The following is a 22677-nucleotide window of genomic DNA, read 5'->3' as shown; positions in this document are numbered from 1 at the left end:
ATTGTTTAGTCTACATTGTACACCTGGCTAATATGACACTGTGTACTCATTACACTGCAATTAATTTTTAAAGCCTTCAGCAGACCAGATACAGCTTATAGGTTACAGTTTGCTGACCCCTAGTCTTAATGGTACATTTGAAAGTGCTTATTCTATCAAAGTCTGCTACCTTCACAACATTTCAGGGGCGCCCGGGTGGCTCAGTTCGTGGAGCACCTGCCTTTGGCTCGGGTCATGATTCCAGGGTCCTGGGATCGGGCCCCACATCGGGCTCCCTGCTCAGCGGACAGCCTGCTTCTTTCTCTCCCCCTCTCACTGCCACTCTGCTTACTTGTGCTCTCTCTGTAGCACTCTGTCAAATAAACAAATAAAATATTTTTAATAAAAATTTTATAACTTCACACACACCAGCTTATTAAGTTCCTTGGACTGACATATCAAACTACCACAAACTAAGAAGTTTAAAGCAACAGAAATGTATCCTCTGAGTTCTGGAGGCTAAAGTACAAAACCAAGATTTCAGCAGGGCCATGTTCTCTCTGAAGACTTCAGGGGAAAATCTTTCTTCTTCCTAGATTCTATGGGCTCCCAGAAACCCTTGGCTTACAGCTGCATCACATCAGTCTCTTCCTCGACCTTTGCATGGCCCTTTTCTCTGTGTATCTCTGTCTCCTCACTTCTTATAACATTGGTTTTAGCACCTGCCCTAATTCCAATATGATATTATCTCAAGATCCTTAACTAATCACATCTGCAAAGACCTTATTTCAAAATGAAATCACATTCTCAGGTTCTGGGTAGACATGAATTTTGGTCAGACATTATTCCACACACTACAGACCCCTCATCACAATAACAACTCACATCCCATGACAAATAGGGCAGGCGTATTATCAAGAGGAAGGCAAGGAGTAAACCTGAAAACAGGCCCTTTGTCTGAAAATGTTTGCCCTTAGAGCAGTTTTATCTTCTTACAATTTCTTGTAACATACTATCAGCTAACATTCACCAAAATGTTTCCAAATAGATCTGAACATTCCAATATCCTTAGAAATAAAGGTATTTTATTGGTTCCATTTATTGGTGTCACTCTTATATTCAGGATCAGATAGTTAGATGAGCACATTTGTTATGTAAGTCTAATATTTCATCTGCGAGAAACATGAAACCAAAATATTTTAATACAAAGGATAAAGGTGTGTCTGGGTGGCTCAGTGGGTTAAAGCTTCTGCCTTCAGCTCAGGTCATGATCCCAGGGTCCTGGGATTGACTCCACATTGGGCTCTCTACTCAGCAGGGAGCTTGCTTCCCCCTCTCTTTCTGCCTGCCTCTTTGCCTACTTGTGATTTCTCTCTCTGTCAAATAAACAAATGAAATCTTTAAAAAAAAATGAAAAGGATAAAGAAAGTCTTCAGTGAAAGAAGGAAATGAACAATGGCTAAGAAAGGCAGAAGACAGATCTAACACAGATCTAATAAAATCTCAGGGTTTTTTTTTTTGCAGAAACTGACCAACTAATCATAAAATTCATATAGAAATGCAAAGAGCAAGAATAGACAAAATATTCTTGAAAAAGAACAAAGGCAGAGGACTCACACCTTTGATTTCAAAAATTACTACAAGGCTATCATAATCTAGACACAATGGTACTGGCATAGATTAGACATATAGATCAATAGAACACAATTGAGAGTCCATAAATAAACCCTTACATTTATGATGATCCATCAATTTTTAATTTTATTTTATTTTTTCAATGTTCCAAGATTCATTGTTTATGCACCACACCCAGTGCTCCATGCAATACATATGTTCCTTAATAAAGGTGTCATGACAATTCAATAAGGAAAGAAGAGTTTTTTTTCCCAATTTATTTATTTTCAGAAAAACAGTATTCATTATTTTTTCATCACACCCAGTGCTCCATGCAAGCTGTGCCCTCTATAATACCCACCACCTGGTACCCCAACCTCCCACCCCCCCCGCCACTTCAAACCCCTCAGACTGTTTTTCAGAGTCCATAGTCTCTCATGGTTCACCTCCCCTTCCAATTTACCCAAATTCCCTACTACTCTCTAACGCCCCTTGTCCTCCATGCTATTGGTTATGCTCCACAAATGAGTGAAACCATATGATAATTGACTCTCTCTGCTTGACTGATTTCACCCAGCATAATCTCTTCCAGTCCCGTCCATGTTGCTACAAAAGTTGGGTATTCGTCTTTTCTGATGGAGGCATAATACTCCATAGTGTATATGGACCACATCTTCCTTATCCATTCATCCGTTGAAGGGCATCTTGGTTCTTTCCATAGTTTGGCGACTGTGGCCATTGCTGCTATAAACATTGGGGTACAGATGGCCCTTCTTTTCACGACATCTGTATCTTTGGGGTAAATACCCAGGAGTGCAATTGCAGGGTCGTAGGGAAGCTCTATTTTTAATTTCTTGAGGAATCTCCACACTGTTCTCCAAAGAGGCTGCACCAACTTGCATTCCCACCAACAGTGGAAGAGGGTTCCCCTTTCTCCACATCCTCTCCAACACATGTTGTTTCCTGTTTTGTTAATTTTGGCCATTCTAACTGGTGTAAGGTGATATCTCAATGTGGTTTTAATTTGAATCTCCCTGAGGGCTAATGATGATGAGCATTTTTTCATGTGTCTGATAGCCATTTGTATTTCTTGATTGGAGAAGTGTCTGTTCATATCTTCTGCCCATTTTTTGATGTGTTTTTCTGTTTCATGTGTGTTGAGTTTGAGGAGTTCATTATAGATCCTGGATATCAACCTTTTGTCTGTACTGTCATTTGCAAATATCTTCTCCCATTCCGTGGGTTGCCCCTTTGTTTTTTTGACTGTTTCCTTTGCTGTGCAGAAGCTTTTGATTTTGATGAAGTCCCAGAAGTTTATTTTCGCTTTTGTTTCCTTTGCCTTTGGAGACATATCTTGAAAGAAGTTGCTGTGGCTGATATCAAAGAGATTACTGCCTATGTTCTCCTCTAAGATTCTGATAGATTCCTGTCTCACGTTGAGGTCTTTTATCCATTTTGAGTTGATCTTTGTGTACGGTGTAAGAGAATGGTCGAGTTTCATTCTTCTACATATAGCTGTCCAGTTTTCCCAGCACCATTTATTGAAGAGACTGTCTTTTTTCCACTGTATATTTTTTCCTGTTTTGTCGAAGATTAATTGACCATAGAGTTGAGGGTCCATATCAGGGCTCTCTACTCTGTTCCACTGGTCTATGTGTCTGTTTTTATGCCAGTACCATGCTGTCTTGGTGATCACAGCTTTGTAATAAAGCTTGAAATCAGGTAAGGTGATGCCGCCAGCTTTATTTTTGTTTTTCAACATTTCCTTAGCGATTCGGGGTCTCTTCTGATTCCATACAAATTTTAGGATTATTTGCTCCAGCTCTTTGAAGAATGCCAGTGGAATTTTGATCGGAATGGCATTAAAAGTATAGATTGCTCTAGGCAGTATAGACATTTTAACAATGTTTATTCTTCCGATCCAAGAGCATGGAATGGTCTTCCATCTTTTTGTGTCTTCTTCAATTTCTTTCATGAGTGTTCTATAGTTCCTCAAGTATAGATCCTTTACCTCTTTAGTTAGGTTTATTCCCAGGTATCTTATGGTTCTTGGTGCTATAGTAAATGGAATCGATTCTCTAATTTCCCTTTCTGTATTTTCATTGTTAGTGTATAAGAAAGCCACTGATTTCTGCACATTGACTTTGTATCCTGCCACGCTGCTGAATTGCTGTATGAGTTCTAGTAGTTTGGGGGTGGAGTCTTTTGGGTTTTCCATATAAAGAATCATGTCATCTGCGAAGAGAGAGAGTTTGACTTCTTCATTACCAATTTGGATACCTTTTATTTCTCTCTGTTGTCTGATTGCTGTTGCTAGGACTTCTAATACTATGTTGAACAAGAGTGGTGAAAGTGGGCATCCTTGTCTTGTTCCTGATCTCAACGGGAAGGCTACAAGCTTTTTCCCATTGAGGATGACATTTGCTGTGGGTCTTTCATAGATAGATTTGATGAGTTTCAGGAATGTTCCCTCTATCCCTATACTTTGAAGCGTTTTAATCAGGAACGGATGTTGGATTTTGTCAAATGCTTTTTCTGCATCAATTGAGAGGACCATGTGGTTCTTCTCTCTTCTCATATTAATTTGTTGTATCACATTGATTGATTTACGAATGTTGAACCATCCTTGTAGCCCAGGGATGAATCCCACCTGATCATGGTGGATAATCTTTTTAATGTGTTGTTGGATCCTGTTGGCTAGGATCTTGTTGAGAATCTTAGCATCCATATTCATCAGTGATATTGGTCTGAAATTCTCCTTTTTGGTATGGTCCTTGCCTGGTTTGGGGATCAGGGTAATGCTGGCTTCATAGAAAGAGTCTGGAAGTTTTCCTTCTGCTTCAATTTTTTGAAACAGCTTCAGGAAAATAGGTGTTATTTCTTCTTGGAAGGTTTGGTAGAATTCCCCAGGGAATCCGTCAGGTCCTGGGCTCTTGTTTTTTGGGAGATTTTTGATCACTGCTTCAATCTCGTTATTAGATATCGGTCTATTCAGGTTGTCGATTTCTTCCTGGTTCAATTTTGGTAGTTTATATTTTTCCAGGAATGCATCCATTTAATCTAGGTTGCTAAGCTTATTGGCATATAACTGTTCGTAATAACTTCTGATGATTGTTTCTACTTCCTTGGTGTTAGTTGTGATCTCTCCCTTTTCATTCATAATTTTATGAATTTGGGATTTCTCTCTTTTCTTTTGGATTAGTGTAGCCAGTGGCTTATCGATCTTATTGATTCTTTCAAAAAACCAGCTTCTAGTTTCATTGATACGTTCTACTGTATCTCTGGTTTCTCCCTCATTGATCTCAGCTCTAATCTTGATGATTTCCCTTCTTATGTGTGGAGTTGGTTTGATTTGTTGTTGATCCTCCAGTTCTTTAAGGTGTAGAGACAGCTGGTGTGTTCTGGATTTTTCAATTTTTTTGAGCAAGGCTTGGATGGCTATATATTTTCCCCTTAGGACCGCCTTTGCTGTATCCCATAGGTTTTGGACTGAAGTGTCTTCATTCTCATTGGTTTCCATGAATTGTTTCAGTTCTTCTTTGATCTCCTGGTTGATCCAAGCATTCTTAAGCAAGGTGGTCTTTAGCTTCCAGGTGTTTGAGTTCCTTCGGAACTTTTCCTTGTGATTGAGCTCCAGTTTCAAAGCATTGTGATCTGAGAATATGCAGGGAATAATCTCAGTCTTTTGGTATCGGCTGAGTCCTGATTTGTGACCCAGTATGTGGTCTATTCTGGAGAAGGTTCCGTGTGCACTTGAGAAGAATGAGTATTCTGCTGTTTTAGGGTGGAATGTTCTGTATATATCTATGAGGTCCATCTGGTCCAATGTGTCATTCAATGCTCTTGTTTCTTTATTGATTTTCTGCTTCGATGATCTGTCTAATTCTGAAAGAGGCGTGTTAAGATCACCTACGATTAGTGTATTCATATCAATATGACTCTTTATCTTGATTAACAGTTTTCTTAAGTAATTGGCTGCTCCCATATTGGGAGCATAGATATTTACAATTGTTAGATCACCTTGGTGGATAGTCCCTTTAAGGATTATGTAGTGTCCTTCTGTATCTCTGACTACAGTCTTTAGTTTGAAGTCCAATTTATCTGATATGAGAATCGCTACCCCAGCCTTCTTTTGAGTCCCATTGGCATGAAAGATGCTTCTCCACCCCTTCACTTTCAGTCTGCGTGTATCTTTAGGTTCAAAATGGGTCTTTGTAGACAGCATATGGATGGGTCCTGTCGTTTTATCCAATCTGCAACCCTGTGCCATTTTATGGGTGCATTTAGGCCATTCACATTGAGAGTGATTATTAATAGATACATTTTTATTGACATCGAGTTACCTTTGAAGTCTTTCTTTCTGTAGACTGTCTCTATATTTCTGTTCAATGCTATTCTTGGGATTTTTCCTCTTTTATAGAACCCCCCTTAATATTTCCTGCAGTATCGGCTTGGTGGTTGCATAGTCTTTTAAGCCTTGCCGGTCTTGGAAACTCTTTATCTCTCCATCCATTTTGAATGTCAGTCTTGCTGGATAAAGTATTCTTGGCTGCATGTTCTTCTCATTTAGTGCCCTGAATATATCTTGCCAGCCTCTTCTGGCTTGCCAGGTCTCTGTGGACAGGTCTGACGTTATTCTGATGGGCTTCCCTCTGTAAGTAAGGAGCCTCTTTGCCCTGGCAGCTTTCAAGAGATTATACCTACAATTATAATTTCTCAATTTGACTATCAGGTGTCGTGATGTTTTTTTGGAGTGTATAATCTTGGGTGGAGACCGTTCAGCCTCTAGTACATGAACGCTGGTTTCATTCGCGAGATTCGGAAAGTTTTCATGAAGGACTTGTTCCACGACATCTTCTAGACTTCTTTCTTTCTCCTCCCCTTCAGGAATTCCAATAATTCTGACGTTGGAACGCTTCATGGCATCACTTATTTCCCTAATTCTGCTTTCGTGGGATCTAAGCTGTTTGTTCCAGGCTTCCTCCTGATCCTTTCTCTCTATCTGTTTGTCTTCCAGATCACTAATTCTATCTTCTGACTCAGTTACCCTAGCTTTGAGAGAGTTTAGATTGGATTGGAACTCATTGAGAGCATTGTGGACCTCCTCCCTGGTAGCTTTAAGCTCCGCCCTAACATTGTGAACATTCTGTCTGGTCGCTTTCAGTTCGGCCCTAATCAATTCTGTCTGGTCATCCATGGCTTTCTCCAACCTAGCTATTGCCTGGATAATTGTTAGCCTGAATTCTCTTTCCGACATATTGTCTATGTTGATAGCCGTTAGCCCTATTGCAGAAGGTCCATCCTCTGTATTTTTCTTCTGTTGGGCATTCCTCCTCCTAGTCATTTTGGTGGGAGAAGACTGAACAGATGTAGCTGGATGTATCAACTCTGGTGCAGTCAAGGTGCACCCTGGAACACTTCCTGATCTCCGTCTCAGAGAGAAGCCTCAGTCTGGGTGCAGAAGCTGAATAAATTCCCCCTTGGACGCTGGCAGTGCAGGTTCCAAGTTAAAGACCCTGGGGGCGCAGGATCTTTTGCTCGTCCCCAAAGCCAAGGCAGTGGCAGCTGTCTGGGAGCTCCTGACCGCCAGAGAGGTTCCAAGCAGCGATCGCACACTGAGATTTTGCCGCCGCCGGGGCTGGGAGTGCCCGCACCTCTTTTCAGAGGCAGCGCGCCTCTGTCCGGGGAAGAGTTTCACGCACGCGGCTTAGACTTTGAAACAATGGCCCGGGTCAAGAAGCGCCCCCGGGCCTTAGAAACCCAGGAGAGCTGGAGCGACGTGCGTGCGCATCTCAAGCTTTGTGGTAGGGCTAGCACGCGTTCTGCAGACCGGCGCGGCTCCCATCCCCTCACAGGAGCCGGAACCCCCGCGCTCTGGGGCGCACTGGCGGCTTAGGGACCAGGAGCCGGTTTCTCCGCCGCACTCTCTCTGCCTCCGCGCCGGGGAGGCCGTCTGGGACCGGGGACTTAAGCCCCTGTCCCTAGCCACCCCGATTCCCACAATTTCCCCCCGAGATCCTTTGCTCTTTTGGAGTGCTTTCAACCAGTCTCCAAGTTAATGCTGGTCCCCAGACGCAGGGCACTCTTGCTCGTATCGGGGTATTACTTTCGCACCGGTCGCCTCTGGTGGCTCCCTCCCCCTTTTGTTTATCTTCCGATATCAGTCCGCTGTTCCCATTCCGCTTTACCTGCTCACTGGCGTCTTCTGCCCCTGTAGAGATCCAGATGTGTATAATTCTGATCTCAGGCTGATTTCATGGGTGATCAGAGTTCTTTGGTAGGTAATCAGCTCACTTTGGGGTACCAGCTAAAAAGACGCCTCTTCCTAGTACCCCGCCATCTTGTCCCCCTCTGAATCGGAAAGAAGAGTTTTTTAACAAATGATGCTGGAACAACTGGAGTCCACATACTAAAGAATAAAGTTAGACTCCTTTCTTACACCATAAAAAAAAAAAAACTCAAAAAGGACCAAAGATCTACTAAATATAAGATCTGTAAATATAATTTTTTAAAAAATGGTAAACAAAAAAACTACTTAGTATTAAATCTTCATAATCTTGAATAAGCAAAGTCTTCCTAGATGCAATACCACAGCCACAATGACAAAAGAAAAAAATAGACAAATCAGACTTTATCAAAATGTAAAAAAAAAAATTGTGCTGCCAAGGAAATCATCAAGAAGGTAGAAAGACAAGCCACAGACTGGAAAGAAATATCTGCAAATCAGGGCACCTGGGTGGCTCGGGTTATGATCTCAGAGTCCTGGGATCGAGTCCCGCATTGGGCTCTCTGCTCAGCAGGGAGCCTGCTTCCTCCTCTCTCTCTGCCTGTCTTTCTGCCTGCTTGTGATCTCTGTCTGTCAAAAAAAAAAAAAAAACTACCGAAATTGAAATAAGAAGAAATAAAATTTGAACAGAATGGTAACCGGTTAAGAAATTGAATCAGTAATCAAAAACTCCCAACTAACAAAAGTCCAGGACCAGACGGCTTCATGGGCGAATTCTACCACACATTTAAAGGTGAGTTAATGCCTATTCTTCTAAAACTATCCCAAAAAAATTGAAAAGGAAGGAAAACTTCCAAATTCATTCTGTAGGCCATCATTACCCTGATAACAAAACCAGATAAAGATACCACTGAAAAAGCGAACTACAGCCCAATATCTGTGATGAACATAGTTGGAAAAGTTCTCAATAAAATACTGGCAAACTGAATCCAGCAATACATTTAAAAAAGCATTCACCATGATCGGGTAGGACTTACTCCTGGACTACAAGTGTGGTTCAATTATTAACAAATCAATCAATCAACATGATAACAAATCAATCAACATGATACATCACATTAATAAAAGAAAAGATAAGAACCATATGATCCTCTCATTAGATGTGGAAAAGGCATTTGACAAAGTACAACATCCATTTATGATCAAAAACCCTCAAGGAAATAGGTTTAGAGGGAACATACCTCTACAGAATAAAGGTCATATATGAAAAACCCATGGCTAATATCATCCTCAATGGGAAAAAAACTGAGAGCTTTCCCTCTACAGTCAGGAACAAGACAGAGATGTCCGCTCTAACCACTATTATTGGACATAGTACTGGAAGTCCTAGCCACTGAAATCAGACAATAAAAAGAAATAAAAGGCAACCAAGTCAACAAGGAAGAAATCTAACTTTCATTATTTGCAGATGACATCATACTCTATGTAGAAAACCTGAAAGAGGGAACCTGGGTGCCTCAGTCAGTTAAGCATCTGCCCTTAGCTCAGGTCATAATCCCAGCGTCTTAGAATCAAACCACATCAGGCTCCATGCTCAGTGGGGAGACTACTTCTCCTTCTCCCTCTGACACCCCCCCCCACTTATGCTCTCCTGCCCATGCTCTGTCAAATCAATAAAATCTCTGAAAGGAAAAAAATCTCTGGAAGGAAGGAAGGAAGGAAAGGAGGGAGGGAGAGAGGAAGAAAGGGAGGAAGGAAGGAAGAGAGGAAGGGTGGAAGGAAGGGAGGAAGGAAGGAAACCTGAAAAAATCCACCAAAAACCTGCTAGAATGATAAATGAATTCAGTAAAGTCGCAGGATACAAAATCAATGTTCAGAAATCTATTGCATTACTATACACTAATAATGAAGCAGTAGAAAGAGAAATTTAAGAAACCAATCCCGTTTACAATCACACCAAAAACAATAAGATACCTAGGAATAAAACTAACCAAAGAGAGATGAAAGACTTGTGCTCTGAAAGCTATGAAAATGCTGATGAAAGAAATTGAAGACAAGACTGAGAAATGAAAAGACATTCCATGCTCATAGATTGGAAGAACAAATATTGTTAAAACATCTATACTACCCAAAGCATCTACAGATTTAATGCAATCCCTATCAAAACACGAAAAACATTTTTCACAGAGCTAGAGCACATAACCCTAAAATCTGTATGGAACCTCAGAAGACCCTCAAGAGCCAAAGAGACCTTGAAAAAGAAAAGCAAACTGGAGGAATCACAATTCCAGACTTCAAGTTATATTACAAAGTTGTAGTGATCAAGACAGTATGACACTGGCACAAAAAATAGACACATAGATCAATGGAACAGAATAGAAAACCCATATGAACCCATAAATGTATGGTCAACTAATCTTTAAGATTTATTTATTTATTTGACAGACAGAGATCACACGTAGGCAGAGACTCAGGCAGGCAGAGAGAGAAGGAAGCAGACTCCCCATGGAGCAGAGAGCCCAATGCAGGGCTCAATCCCAGGACCCTGGGGTCATGACCTGAGCTGAAGTCAGAGGCTTTAACCCACTGAGCCACCCACGTGCCCCTGGTCAACTAATCTTTGACAAAGAATATCCAATGGAAAAAAGACAGGCTCTTCAACAAATGGTGTTGGGAAAACTGGAGAACAGCATACAAAAGAATGAAACTGGACCACTTTCTTACACCATACATAAAAGTAAACTCATAATGGATGAAAGATCTAAATGTGAGACCTGAAGCCATAAAATTTCTAGAGGAGAACATGGGCAGTAAATTCTTTGACATCGGCCATAGGAACTTCTTTATAGATATGTCGCCTGAGGCAAGGAAAACAAAAGCAAAAATAAACTTCATCAAAATAGAAAGTTTCTGCACAGCAAAGGAAACAGTCAACAAAACTAAAAGGCAACCTATGGAATGGGAGAAGATATTTTCAAGTGACATATTGGATGAAGGATTAGTATCCAAAATATGTGAAGAACTTATAAAACCTAATGCCCAATAAATGAATAATCCAATTCAAAAAAGGACAGAAGACATGAACAGACATTTTTCCAAAGAAGACATACAGATGGGCAACATACACATGAAAAGATGCTCAGCATCGGTCAGCATCAGGGAAATGCAAATCAAAACCACAATGAGGCATTACACTCCTGTCAGAACAGCTAAAATCAACAACACATAAAACAACAGGTGTTGGTGAGGATGTGAAAAAAAGGAGAACCCTCTTGCACTGCTGATCAGAATGCAAACTGATACAGCCATTCTGGAAAACAGTGTGGAGTTTCCTCAAAAAGTTAAAAATAGAGCTACCCTATCAGCCAGCAATTGCACCACTAGGTATTTACCCAAAGAATAAAAAAAATACTAATCCAAAGGGATACATGCACCCCAATGTTTATAGCAACATTATCTGAAATAGCCAAATTATGGAAATAGCCCAAGTGTCCATCAACCGATGAATGGATAAGAAGATGTGAGATTATATATTACTCAGCCATAGAGAAGAAGGAAATCTTGCCATTCACAATGACACAGATGGAGCTAGAGTGTATAAAGCTAAATAAAATAAGTCAGTCAGAGAAAGACAAATACCCTATGATCTCTCTCCTCTGTGGAATTTAAGAAACAAAACAAATAAGCAAAGAAAAAAGAGAGAGAAGTTAACCAAGAATCAGACTCTGAACTATAGAGAACAAACTGATGGTTACCAGAGGGGAGGTGGGGAAAGGAGCTAAATAGGAGATAGGATTAAGGACTGCACTTGTGATGAGCAGCAGGTGTAGTATGGAAGGTGTGGAACCACTATATCGTACACATGAAATGACTATTACACTATACGTAAACTAACTGAAATTTAGATAAGAACTTTGAAAAATAAAATGTGTACAACTTAGTCTAATGATGATGCAGAGATATGAAAGAATTAACATCCACTTCAGAGATATGGTAGAAAATAGAGTGTGGCTGGTTTATAATAATATAAAATAAGTGGACCACATAACCATAAAATAAAATCTGTAAAAATGTGTGATAAGAAAACCTACATACAGAAGTGATTTTCAAATGCTAAAAAGGTTCTATAACTGTGCCAGAAAATTTTGACATAAATAATGCTGGATTGTCTAAAAAGGAAATGCCAGATAGAACATAGAGATCTAAAGAGAGTGGGGAAAGAAACAATGACATGTTCTAATGCTATAAAAAATACACTTTTGCCAGGGATTAACAAAATAATAGATTATAAATTAATTAATCATCTGAAAAATTCCTATGTATTTCAAGGTCTTAAAAAGGTACAAATATATACATTTTTAACCTATGCAAAATCTAAATTCTTCAAGACCTTCCAGAAAGAAATAATTACAAAGTAAAGAAGAGAAACTATAAAGAAAGGAAAGAGAAAATGGAAGAAGGGAGGAAGAGAAAGAAGAAAGGTAGGATAAAAAGAATTTCTTTGTAGTGAATAAAGACTAGAATCTCAGGATAAAAGGATTCACTAAACTTGGCTTATGCAAGAAGCTAAGAGTATAACTGGAGCGTAGTGGCTAACAGGATGATGAATGTAAATTGAGATGGAGAAGTAAACAAAAGACAATTAGGGCAGCTACTTTGCATGCTTAACCCAACTTCCACTCCCAATCCCCTTTCTCGTTTGCCTGCTTCCAATACAGAGGTAAAGATGCTGTACACACATCTTCCCAGCCTCTCTTAAAACTGAGGCTTTAATAGGTGGCCATATGGCACAGTACTGGTGAAGCAGACATAAGCAGAAGTTTTTGTTTCCCTGATAAAAAGACAGATGGGCTGATGCTGCCCTTGTTCCTCCTTTATGCCATGATACTCAGTGTGCTTCCTGGTACTACCACAGCCATCTTGTACCCATGAGGTAACAAGCCAAAGCACTGAGGATAGCAGATAAAAGATAGAAAGCACATGACTCCTTGATGACATTGTTGAGACCCTCACTAGACCTGGACTGCAAACCTCTCAACACCCTGTTTCATGATGGGACATCACCCCTAAGAACTTCTATTTGTTTACCTGACTAAAAGACAGACATTCACCAAAAGCACTTCTAAATGGTACAACCCTGTAGGCCCTTTAAGATCTTGAAATGTATTCAAGTGCAATGAGAAGCAGTCAGGGTTTTGTTTTGTTTTTTCAATTTTTATTTATTCATTTGAGAAAGAGAGAGAGCGAACACAAGCAGGGGAGGGGCAGAGGGAGAATAGACTCCCCACTGAGCAGGGAGCCCGACCTGGGACTGGATCCCAAAACCCTGAGATCATGACCTGAGCTGAAGGCAGATGCTTAACCATCTGAGCCACCCAGGCACCCATATATAGGGTTTTTAAACAAGGAAATGTCATGATCCAATGTGCATATTCTGACTGCTATATAGAGAAAGACAAGAACGGAAGCAAAGAATTAAAGGACGGCAGTTGCATTTGTCTAAGTCAGAAATGATGGTGGCTTGGGTTAGTGGAGATGGAGAGAAATAGACAATAAATATTTGGGAAGTAGAAATGACAATACTCGGGCGCCTGGGTGGCTCAGTGGGTTAAGCCTCTGCCTTCGGCTCAGGTCATGATCTCAGGGTCCTGGGATCGAGTCCCACATTGGGCTCTCTGCTTGGCAGGGAGTCTGCTTCCTCCTCTCTCTCTCTCTCTCTCTCTGCCTGCCTCTCTGCCTGCTTGGTCTCTCTCTGTCAAATAAATAAATAAAATCTTTTTAAAAAAAAGAAAAAAAGAAATGACAATACTCATAAAAGAAGAGAGGAGAGTATAATCCAAGATGTGCCTGACTAATTGAGTGCATGATGATGCCTTTGAGAAAAGGAGGTGGAATAAGGTTGAGGGACAAGGAGCTCAGTTGTGGACATGTTAAGGTTTTGCCTCACTTGCACACTCTTACCTCCTTTCTGTCCCATTGCCTCACATGACCAATTTCCCAATCACTTCTCCAACCACCTTCTTTCTTCCATTCCCACTGCTTCAATTTAGGTTTTCACCATCCCCTGACAAAGCATCTAGCCTCCAATCTCCCCAACATCTCTCCTCTCTTCCACACTCCTACCACAATGATGTTGAAAGCTAACAAAACTATTCATACCTCTCAAAGGCTTCTCATCATTTAGAACAAAAAGTGAGGTCAGGCCCTTAACAAGGTAGAGGCCTATCTCTGACCAATTTCTATCCCTGTCATTCTTTTCCTGTATCAGCCTCCTGCTCATCATACTGTCTCTCACACCCCAGCACCCCTGCACATGCTCTCCTTTCTGCCTCAAATCCCCTTCCCAAGTCCCATGTCCCTCTCCTCTCAAGCTATACAGCCCCTGGTCAAGGGCTATGTATTGATCAAGCCTTCTCTCTCCACAAAAGCATGCATTCCTTTCTCAAGGTTCCCATAACGTACAATTCTTTTACACTTCTTTCTTTTTTTTAAATTTTTACTTATTTTTTTAAATTTCTTTTGAGTGTTCCAGAATTCACTGTTTATGCAGCACACCCAGTACTCCATGCAATATGCGCCCTCCATAATACCCACCACCAGGCTCACCCACCCCTCCAAAACCCCCAGTTTGTTTCTCAGAGTTCACAGTCTCTCATGGTTTGTATCCCCCTCCAGTTTCCCCCAACTCACTTTTCATCTCCATCTCCCAGTGATCTCCGTGTTATTCCTTATGCTCCACAAACAAGCAAAACCATATGATAATTGACTTATTTCACTCAGCATAATCTCCTCCAGTCCCACCCATGTTGATACAAAAGTTGGGTATTCATCCTTTCTGACGGAGGCATCATACTCCATGGTGTATATGGACCACATCTTCCTTATCCATTCATCTGTTGAAAGGAATCTTGGTTCTTTCCACAGTTTGGCTACTGTGGCCATTGCTGCCATGAACATTGGGGTACAGATGGCCCTTCTTTTCACGCCATCTGTATCTTTGGGGTAAATTCCCAGCAGTGCAATTGCAGGGTCACAGGATGGCTCTGTTATTCATTTCTTAAGGAATCTCCACACCGTTTAGCCACCAGGGAGATTCAAATCAAAACCGCACTGAGATACCACCTTACACCAGTGAGAATGGCCAAAATCAACAAGACAGGAAACAACGTGTGTTGGAGAGGATGTGGAGAAAGGGGAACCCTTTTGTACTGTGGGTGGGAATGCACTTGTTTCTTTACTCACCTGTCCCTACTAGACTGTGGGCTTTTTGAGAGCAGGAGTCTTCTTTATTTCATCTTTTTGCCTAGTACAGAATCTAAGCGGTGTTCTATACCAGTTTGCTAAGAAAGAGGTGAGTGTTGGACACAATAATGTATGGGAGAATTCTTATTTTCAGTCTTCCCTCACCAGTCGCTAAGATGTTTCAATGGTTAAAGACAGGATTTCATACCCATATTTTGACCCTCAAATTGTCTGTGCCAGTAGCTATTGTTTTCCGTTTCTCTTAATTTCCCAATACATTCCCAGTTTTCCGTCCCTCTGAGATGGCGCCATCAAGCAGCTCATGGCCCACGGAGCTCCTTCGTCACTGTCGCAGGTAAGTATGTGCCAACGCTGGACTTCTCTCCGTCTCATAGATATTGAGAAATAACGTGTAAAACCAAACTGGGCACAAAAACCTACAGTGTTTCTTTAAAGCAGCTGTGGGGTAGAATGCTTAGGTCTCATCATTTAGCAGTGTCCTATATCCGGCGTTTAATGAATGAACGAGGTTCCTCTGATCTGAAAGGCCTTGTCCAAGCCTGGGAGCTCGGCAGAAAAAGAGGAAACCGAATGGAATAGTTAAAGGAAAGGCCGAAATCCTCCACGCTCCAGCGGCACCGCGCGGGGACAAGGCGCAGGTACAGGTCCCCCGTTGACCCACTGTCCGCGGTTCCCTCTAAGGGAAGTGGGCGGAGCCACGCCTTTACCCCCGTGGCCGATGGGACACGCGGCCAATGAGAGGAGCCGTCGTGCAAGGACATGACGTCATCACGCTCCGACCCACGCTCCAGCCGCCGTACGCACCACGCGCGGGGAAAGCCCAGCGGGTTGGCGAGCGCGGCTCGCGTCCTGCAGCTGCAGTGGGTGAATCCCGAGGAGGGTTAGGCCCGGTGAGAGCCTGGAGGCGAGGCGAGTGCCTGACCCCGGAGTATTGCGGGGCGGGAGGGTTAGTCACCCCAGCGTACCCCAGGCCCGGCGGACGGACCCAGCTGGGGGTGCCCTCCCGGAGCCGGGGAGGTCCCGGCCGTCTGGGCCTTCCGCGCGAGCAGCGGGGCGGGAACCTAAGGGCACAGGCACGCCCAGCGGAAGGAACGGAATCGGGGACGCCGCGACCGCGCACCCTCAGAGCACTGCTGTGGCGGGATCCTGTTCTCGCTCCCGTTGCGCACGGGGAGACTGAGGCCTGGGCGACAACGCCGGCTCCGTCCACGGTGTCAGGTGGAAGGCTGGGGGAAGGAGACGGAACGCGAGCGTCTCCGAAGCGGCGGTTCCGGAAGGCCGACAGGAGAGGTTTCTGAACTTCGGCGGTTCTAGCAACAGAATTCACTGTGGGAGCCCAACAGCCCGCACATTAAACTTCGGAATTTGTTTTGCAGGTGACCAGAGCCACGTGATGTCAGTAGTTCGTTCGTCCGTCCACGCCAAGTGGATCGTGGGGAAGGTGATTGGAACAGCAATGCAAAAAACAGCCAAAGTGAGAGTGACCAGACTTGTTTTGGATCCCTATTTATTAAAGGTGAGGGATGTCCTTTTCCAGAAGACACGTAAATCACAGCATGTTGTGGGTGCTGAGCAGAGAAACGGTTCCGCCAGTACAGATGCCCTGGGCATCCGCTGTGAGCCAGACGCTGTGCTGATCTGTGGGTATAACGGAGCGAATTGATCGTGGTCCATTCTCAAATTCCGGGGACACATAGAGTTAATTTTAACTGGGTCTGATAACTCCTGTAGTCTTTCGTATGCAAAGTACTGGGAGCAGAGAGCAGGACACTTGTTATCTTCCCACATGGGTGAAGGAGGGCATCCTCAGTTAAGAGACATTGGGGCACCTGGGTGGCTCAGTGGGTTAAGCTGCTGCCTTCGGCTCAGGTCATGATCTCAGGGTCCTGGGATCGAGTCCCGCATCGGGCTCTCTGCTCAGTGGGGAGCCTGCTTCCTCCTCTCTCTCTGCCTGCCTCTCTGCCTACTTGTAATCTCTCTCTGTCAAATAAATAAATAAAATCTTTTAAAAAAAAAGAGACATTGGGGCTGAATCTCAGAAAGGCTTTTATCCAAAGGACCAGGTTTGGGGGAGTCATTCTGGCCATCATGAGTGGCTTATGGGAGTTCTTTTAGCCATTAAAGGGCATGACATTGTGCAGGAACAACAAGTAGTTTGGCAAGATCAAGCCCAGAGCTTGACCCCCATAGGCACTGACTGTTGTTGAGTGAATGGAAGAACACTGGGAGCTGGACTGAGAGGTCTTGGATGTGGTGGTGTTGGATTTTACCTATAGGCAAAGGAAGGCAGACTTGGAGACACAGGGTGAGGACTGGAAGTAGATAAGAAGGCTTTTGCAAAAGTCTAGAACTGGATATAAGGACCTAAACAGTCCTTGGAGTAATGCAAATGGAGTGGGAAAAGTAGATTTCAGGAAAAAATAGAGTCTTTGATTTGTTAGAAGTGCAAGGAAGCAAGAGAAAGTGCCAGGGATAGCTCTGCATTCAAGGTTGGGAATACAAGGAGGTAGAAATGGGCTTTGCTATCTAGGATGAAAAACACAGGAGCAGAGGTGACAGGGAGTTTTGGTTTTTAAAGATTTTATTTGAGAGAGTGCACCCAGGAAGGGGGGAGGGGCAGAGGGAGAAGCAGGGCACCTGATGCAAGACTCGTTCCCAGGACTCTGGGATCATGACCTGAGCCAAAAACAGACTTAACCGACTGAGCCACCCAGGCACCTCAGAGGTGACAGAGTTGAGGGAAGGGGACACCAAGTGGGTTAGGGAGCAAATAAAGTGGTCTTTTATTAACAATAATAACACAGGAGCAAGCAGGAGACTGACAGCGTGGTTATTGTTGTGAGAGTCAGAATACCTTAGCTTGAATATGGACTCTTGTTTACTAGCTGTGCCCGTTGCCTTACTCCAGACCTGTTTTCTCGCATGTAGAGTGAGAATACTTTCTGTAGCAAGGTTGTTGATGGCCATCTGTGGCTCAGTCTGCAATTTGAGCCACACATGGAGCTAAGTGTTTTTTGTATATTATAGCATTTGATTCTCTGGATAACTTTAGAGATGCAGATATTGGAGCTTCATTTTTTGCTGGGGGAGAAAAAAAACTAAGCTTGGAATGATTAAGTGACTTCCCCAGATCACATAGCTAGTCGTGAAAGTAGCATGTTTATAGGCTGGAGAGAAGGCTCCACGAGGAAGGAAGAGTTTAAATAAGGGTAAAGAATGATGATGCTTGATAGACCAAGGATACTGAGGGTATTAGGCTGGAGAACTCAGGGACATGATCCACTCTAGAATTTAGCTGTTTTTCCAGAAATTAAGCAGGTAATTTTTGTATTAGCATATTACTTTTTTCCCCCCAAGTCCCAGCGTGTTTTCCATGCATCATTTTTCATATTCTGTACTGTATTGTCAGATCACACATGGGAACTACTGTTTTATTCCCCTTTCTTTCAACAGTATTTTAATAAACGAAAAACCTACTTTGCCCACGATGCTCTTCAGCAGTGCGCAGTTGGGGATATTGTGCTTCTCAAAGCTCTACCTGTTCCACGAACAAAGCACGTGAAACATGAACTGGCCGAGATCATTTTCAAAGTTGGACGAGTCATAGATCCAGTGACTGGAAAACCCTGTGCAGGAACTACCTACCTGGAAAGCCCAGTCAGCTTAGAAACCACCTGCCTACCCAAAAATCTGGAAGAACTCAAAAGCTCTTCAGCACAGTGAAGGAGGATTGGAAGAAGGAGCCAAAGGGAAAGATTGTTAAGTTTGCTTTATGGAAAAAGAAATTTTTTTAAGTTTCATTACAAACTGTCTAATTTCTCTCCCAGTATTTATGGAATAGCTAAAAGTAAATGAAGTAAAGGCCGTTAAAATTTTTCATAAAAGTTTAAGTGGACATACTTTCCTCTTAGAGTAAGTGTGCCTAGCAGTCCCCTAGCATTGTTTTATAAGCTCACTGTGTTAGAAGGTGTCCTTTTTTTATCATTCAAAGGAATCTTGAATTTATCTTAGAATCTTTATTTGGGGAGGAAATATCTTTCGATAAAAAACAGATAAGACTACATTAAGTGATATTTATTTTTGGTGGCATATATTTGAAATTAAATTTTTTTCTGATTTAACTAGTTACAAATGGAAATAATTAACAGTCTGATTGGGGTCAGACTTTATCAGATTAAAGTTTGTATTATGAATGTTGAAACATAGAAAATAAAACTTGAAAATTCTGTCACTTTTTTTAAATCCTGTATTCTAGCGTAGATTAAATAAAACTGAGTTCCTAAAATCTGATACATTGAAGAAGTTTTAGAGCTTCTCGCACTGTGCATCTGAGTTGGAGAGTTTGTTTTGTTGCTGTTTATTAATAAACTACGAACCTAGATTTTGACCTGAAGAAACAATAAGTTATATATTTCAGTCTTCTGGCTCTTAGAAAGAGACTTGGAACATATTTCAGTCTCAACTAATATGTGTATTTTATAAGCACAGGGTTTCAGCAGTAACCACGAGGCACTGTCCACACACTCAGGCTCATAATCTAGTAAGTGAGGTATGCACGGGGTTCTTTGTGGCAAAGAAAAGCACACCGGTGGGGAAGAAATTAGGGTAACTTTCCCGGGAGAGACTAGATAGTGTTAGAGAACTAAATCTTAAAGGAATAGTCTCCAGGCTAGTAGATGAGGGTTATGGAAAGGGCATTCCACGCAGAGGGAACTGTAAAATCCTGAAAGTATGAGAGAAAGGAGCATAACCAAGGGGTTCTGTAAGCTGGTGAGGACTGCTGGGACATTTTGAACATGAGTGGAGCTCAGGTAAGGAAACAGAGGGCAGCTCTGTCAGAACCCCTTTCCTGAGAGCTTTTTCTGTATACTTGCTTAATAAACTTGCTTTTAAAAAAGAATGAATGAGGGGGAGGTGAACCATGAGAGACTATGGACTCTGAGAACAGTCTGAGGGATTTGAAGTGGCCGGGGGGTGGGAGGTTGGGGTACCAGGTGGTGGGTAGTATAGAGGGCACAGCTTGCATGGAGCACTGGGTGTGGTGAAAAAATAATGAATACTGTTTTTCTGAAAATAAATAAATTGGGAAAAAAAAAAAAAGAAAGTACAGACTATAACCACTCAAAAAAAAATGAATGAATGAAAGAAAAAGAAATAGGCAGAAATTATACTTAGGTGGTTTAGGTTATTTGACATTTTTTAAGAGAATGATCTAGATTCACACTCCTATAAAAGTTACAGCATCAGTGTAGATAATGGAACTGGAAGAGGAAAGATTAGAAGGAGGAAGACAGACTTACTCAAAGACTGGTCCTAAGATCTAAACTGAGCTGAATAAGGAAAGAAGAAAAGAGGTTGGATAGATGATGTTCCAACAAGCAAAATGGTACCTAGGTTTCCCATAGGTGAAGCTGTATGGAACCGGTTATCCTGGAATAAACAGGACACCTGTACAAGCCATCTCAAAAGCCTCAAACACTTAAAATGTTTACATATACTTTATTGTTTTTTTATGTTAAGATATTTTTCTTAATAATCTTGGTATAAAAATTATGCTCCAGGAATATGCCCAATATTTCTTCCATGGCCTGGAGTAACCTAAGCTATACACCTGTGAAATTCAAGTACCTCGCGTAGTGAGACGCATAGGGTTAATGGAACTCCAGAGCAAGATGATGGAGGGGGAAGGTGCAGAATAAGTGGCCTTAGGCTAAATACCACAAAAGCAAGGTCAAACCCAAGAAATATTTACCAAATTTACAATGCAGGAAAATGCATTAGAAGGCATTTGTCTTTTTTTTTTTTTTAAGATTTTATTTGTTTGACAGAGATTATAAGTAGGCAGAGAGAGAGGGAGAAGCAGGCTTCCCACTGAGCAGAGAGCTGGATGTGGGGCTCCATCCCAGGACCCTGGGATCTTGACCTGAGCCAAAGGCAGAGACTTAACCCACTGAGCCACCCAGATGCCCCTGAAAACATTTGTCTCTTGAAAAATAGCTGAGAAGTTGGGAGAATATGTGAAAAAGTCACAAGGGCACACTGACACCATCGGCTTGAAGAGGACTCTTTGCTGGGAAGGATGGGGACATGTCCTTTCTGCCTTCAGCCTCCCTTTTGGATCTCTCCAGTTCCTTACAGGTTCATTAACGTAAGCCAGTTGAAATCAGGAGCTTGCTCAGCCACACAGCCTCTGGCCTCCTGTCCTGTGCCCCTTGGTCTTTCCACTGGCCTCCAAGAGAGAGATACTTATCTCCCTGGTCTGCAGCAAATCCTTGTTGCCACTTCTCCATACACAGGACCCCTTTGTGTCCTCTCAGGTGGCTCTTTGGTATATGAACATGTTCAAATATCCCCCAGTCAGAAAACTGCACCCCTTGAGCGCTGGTGCTTCCTTTGCCTCCAAGAAGCCCAGTTCCTGACCCCGCGGCTCCCCCCCGCCCACGCCCCAAGATTTTATTTATTTATTTGACAGAGGCACAGTGAGAGGGGGAGAACACAAGCAGGGGGAGTAGGAGAGGGAGAAGCAGGCTTCCCGCCCAGGACCCTGGGATCACCACCGGAGCCACCCAGGTGTCCCGTGCCGCCGCCCTCTTCTGCGGAGACCTGCCTGGGTAACAGAGACACCCCCAGCTACCCAGTCCGGAGGGCATTTTCTTCTGCGTCCGCAGTGTCTCGCGCGGCCCTTCAGATGCTCCCCTTGCTGGCTGGGCGTCTCCTCCTCCTCGTTGCTCCCCCTTCTCGCACGGTCTCGCTCCCTTTCTGCCTACCCCGTCAGGCTGGCAGTTTTCGAGATTACGATTGTGCCCTTTTATCTGACCCGGGATGCATTTTCCGGGAACAGGTGCCGTCCTGACCCCACGCCTCTAAGTTGCTTCCATGGCCGGAGATGTCCCCCTTGCACCGGTCAGCTCCTCGCCCCCTAGGACTACGCTGTGGCGCCGGCGGCCCGGGCTCCGGCCCCTGCCTCTGGCGCCGCGGGACTCGCTCTCCCGTCCGGGCCCCCGCCCGCCTTGCGAGCCTCTCCGTCTCCGCGCTCTGCGCGCTCAGCGCGTCCCCCTGGCACACCCCGGCCCCTGGACCGGGCCAGCTGGAGAGCGGAGCCGCGGCCGGCGCCCGCCCGCGTTGAAATGAACCGGAACACGGTGTCCTGAGACCGCGCGACGACCTGAGTGTGTTTCCAGCCGGGAGGTGTCCGTGACCGCGTCGTGGGGGTCGGCTTCGGCTTGAAGAGGCAATACCCGCGCCGGCACGAAGTGCGGACGGTGCCGGGAGAGGCCCGGATCGAGCGCGGTGCTGCTCGCTCCTTGTGATTAAAGCCCACGTTCCTCGGCGCACCTACGGAGGCGCCCGGATTCCTTCGCGGGGCTCGTCGTCGCCCAGTGCAGGCCTCTCGGGCGCTCCTTCTTCCCGGCCGCGGGGCCTCCTGCGCCGGGACCGTGCGCCCTGCGCCCCCTGGTGGCCGGGCCCAGTCGGGCCCGGCCGGGCCCGGCCCCGCCCCGGCCCCGCCCCAGCCCCGCCCCAGCTCGGCGGGCCGGGCCGGGGGAGGGGTCGCGGCGGCGGCGGCGGCGGCGGCGTCAGCGGCGGGCCGGGTGCTG

At 43.8% G+C, this 22677-nt stretch overlaps 1 protein-coding gene across 3 annotated transcripts; it reads left to right on the top strand.

Annotated features, from left to right (window-relative positions):
• Positions 1 to 15864: 15864 nt before the first annotated feature.
• Positions 15865 to 19372, top strand: MRPS17 (mitochondrial ribosomal protein S17). Of its 3 annotated transcripts, none has more exons than XM_044233369.1 (3): positions 15865 to 15991; positions 16459 to 16598; positions 18536 to 19372. In XM_044233369.1, the coding sequence occupies exons 2-3, from the start codon at positions 16476 to 16478 to the stop codon at positions 18803 to 18805; spliced, it is 393 nt and encodes a 130-aa protein (XP_044089304.1). In that variant the 5' UTR covers positions 15865 to 15991; positions 16459 to 16475; the 3' UTR covers positions 18806 to 19372. The 3 variants fall into 3 exon arrangements, with proteins under 3 accessions (XP_044089304.1, XP_044089301.1, XP_044089302.1); XM_044233366.1 differs by having other exon boundaries at positions 15904 to 15972; XM_044233367.1 differs by lacking the exon at positions 15865 to 15991 and adding an exon at positions 16036 to 16372.
• The last annotated feature ends 3305 nt before the right edge of the window (positions 19373 to 22677 follow it).

This window comes from Neovison vison, chromosome 14 (assembly GCF_020171115.1).
Source record: "Neovison vison isolate M4711 chromosome 14, ASM_NN_V1, whole genome shotgun sequence".
NCBI classification, from domain to species: Eukaryota; Metazoa; Chordata; class Mammalia; order Carnivora; family Mustelidae; genus Neogale; species Neogale vison.
Note: the sequence above shows the minus strand (reverse complement) of the source record. Positions and strands in the feature narration are given on the sequence as shown.

Excerpts from the sequence above, each read along its gene's own strand:
- MRPS17 (XM_044233369.1), top strand. The coding sequence starts at position 16,476 with ATGTCAGTAGTTCGTTCGTCCGTCCACGCCAAGTGGATCGTGGGGAAG. Across the intron at positions 16,599-18,535 it reads TGGATCCCTATTTATTAAAG|TATTTTAATAAACGAAAAAC; the intron begins GTGAGGGATGTC and ends TTCTTTCAACAG.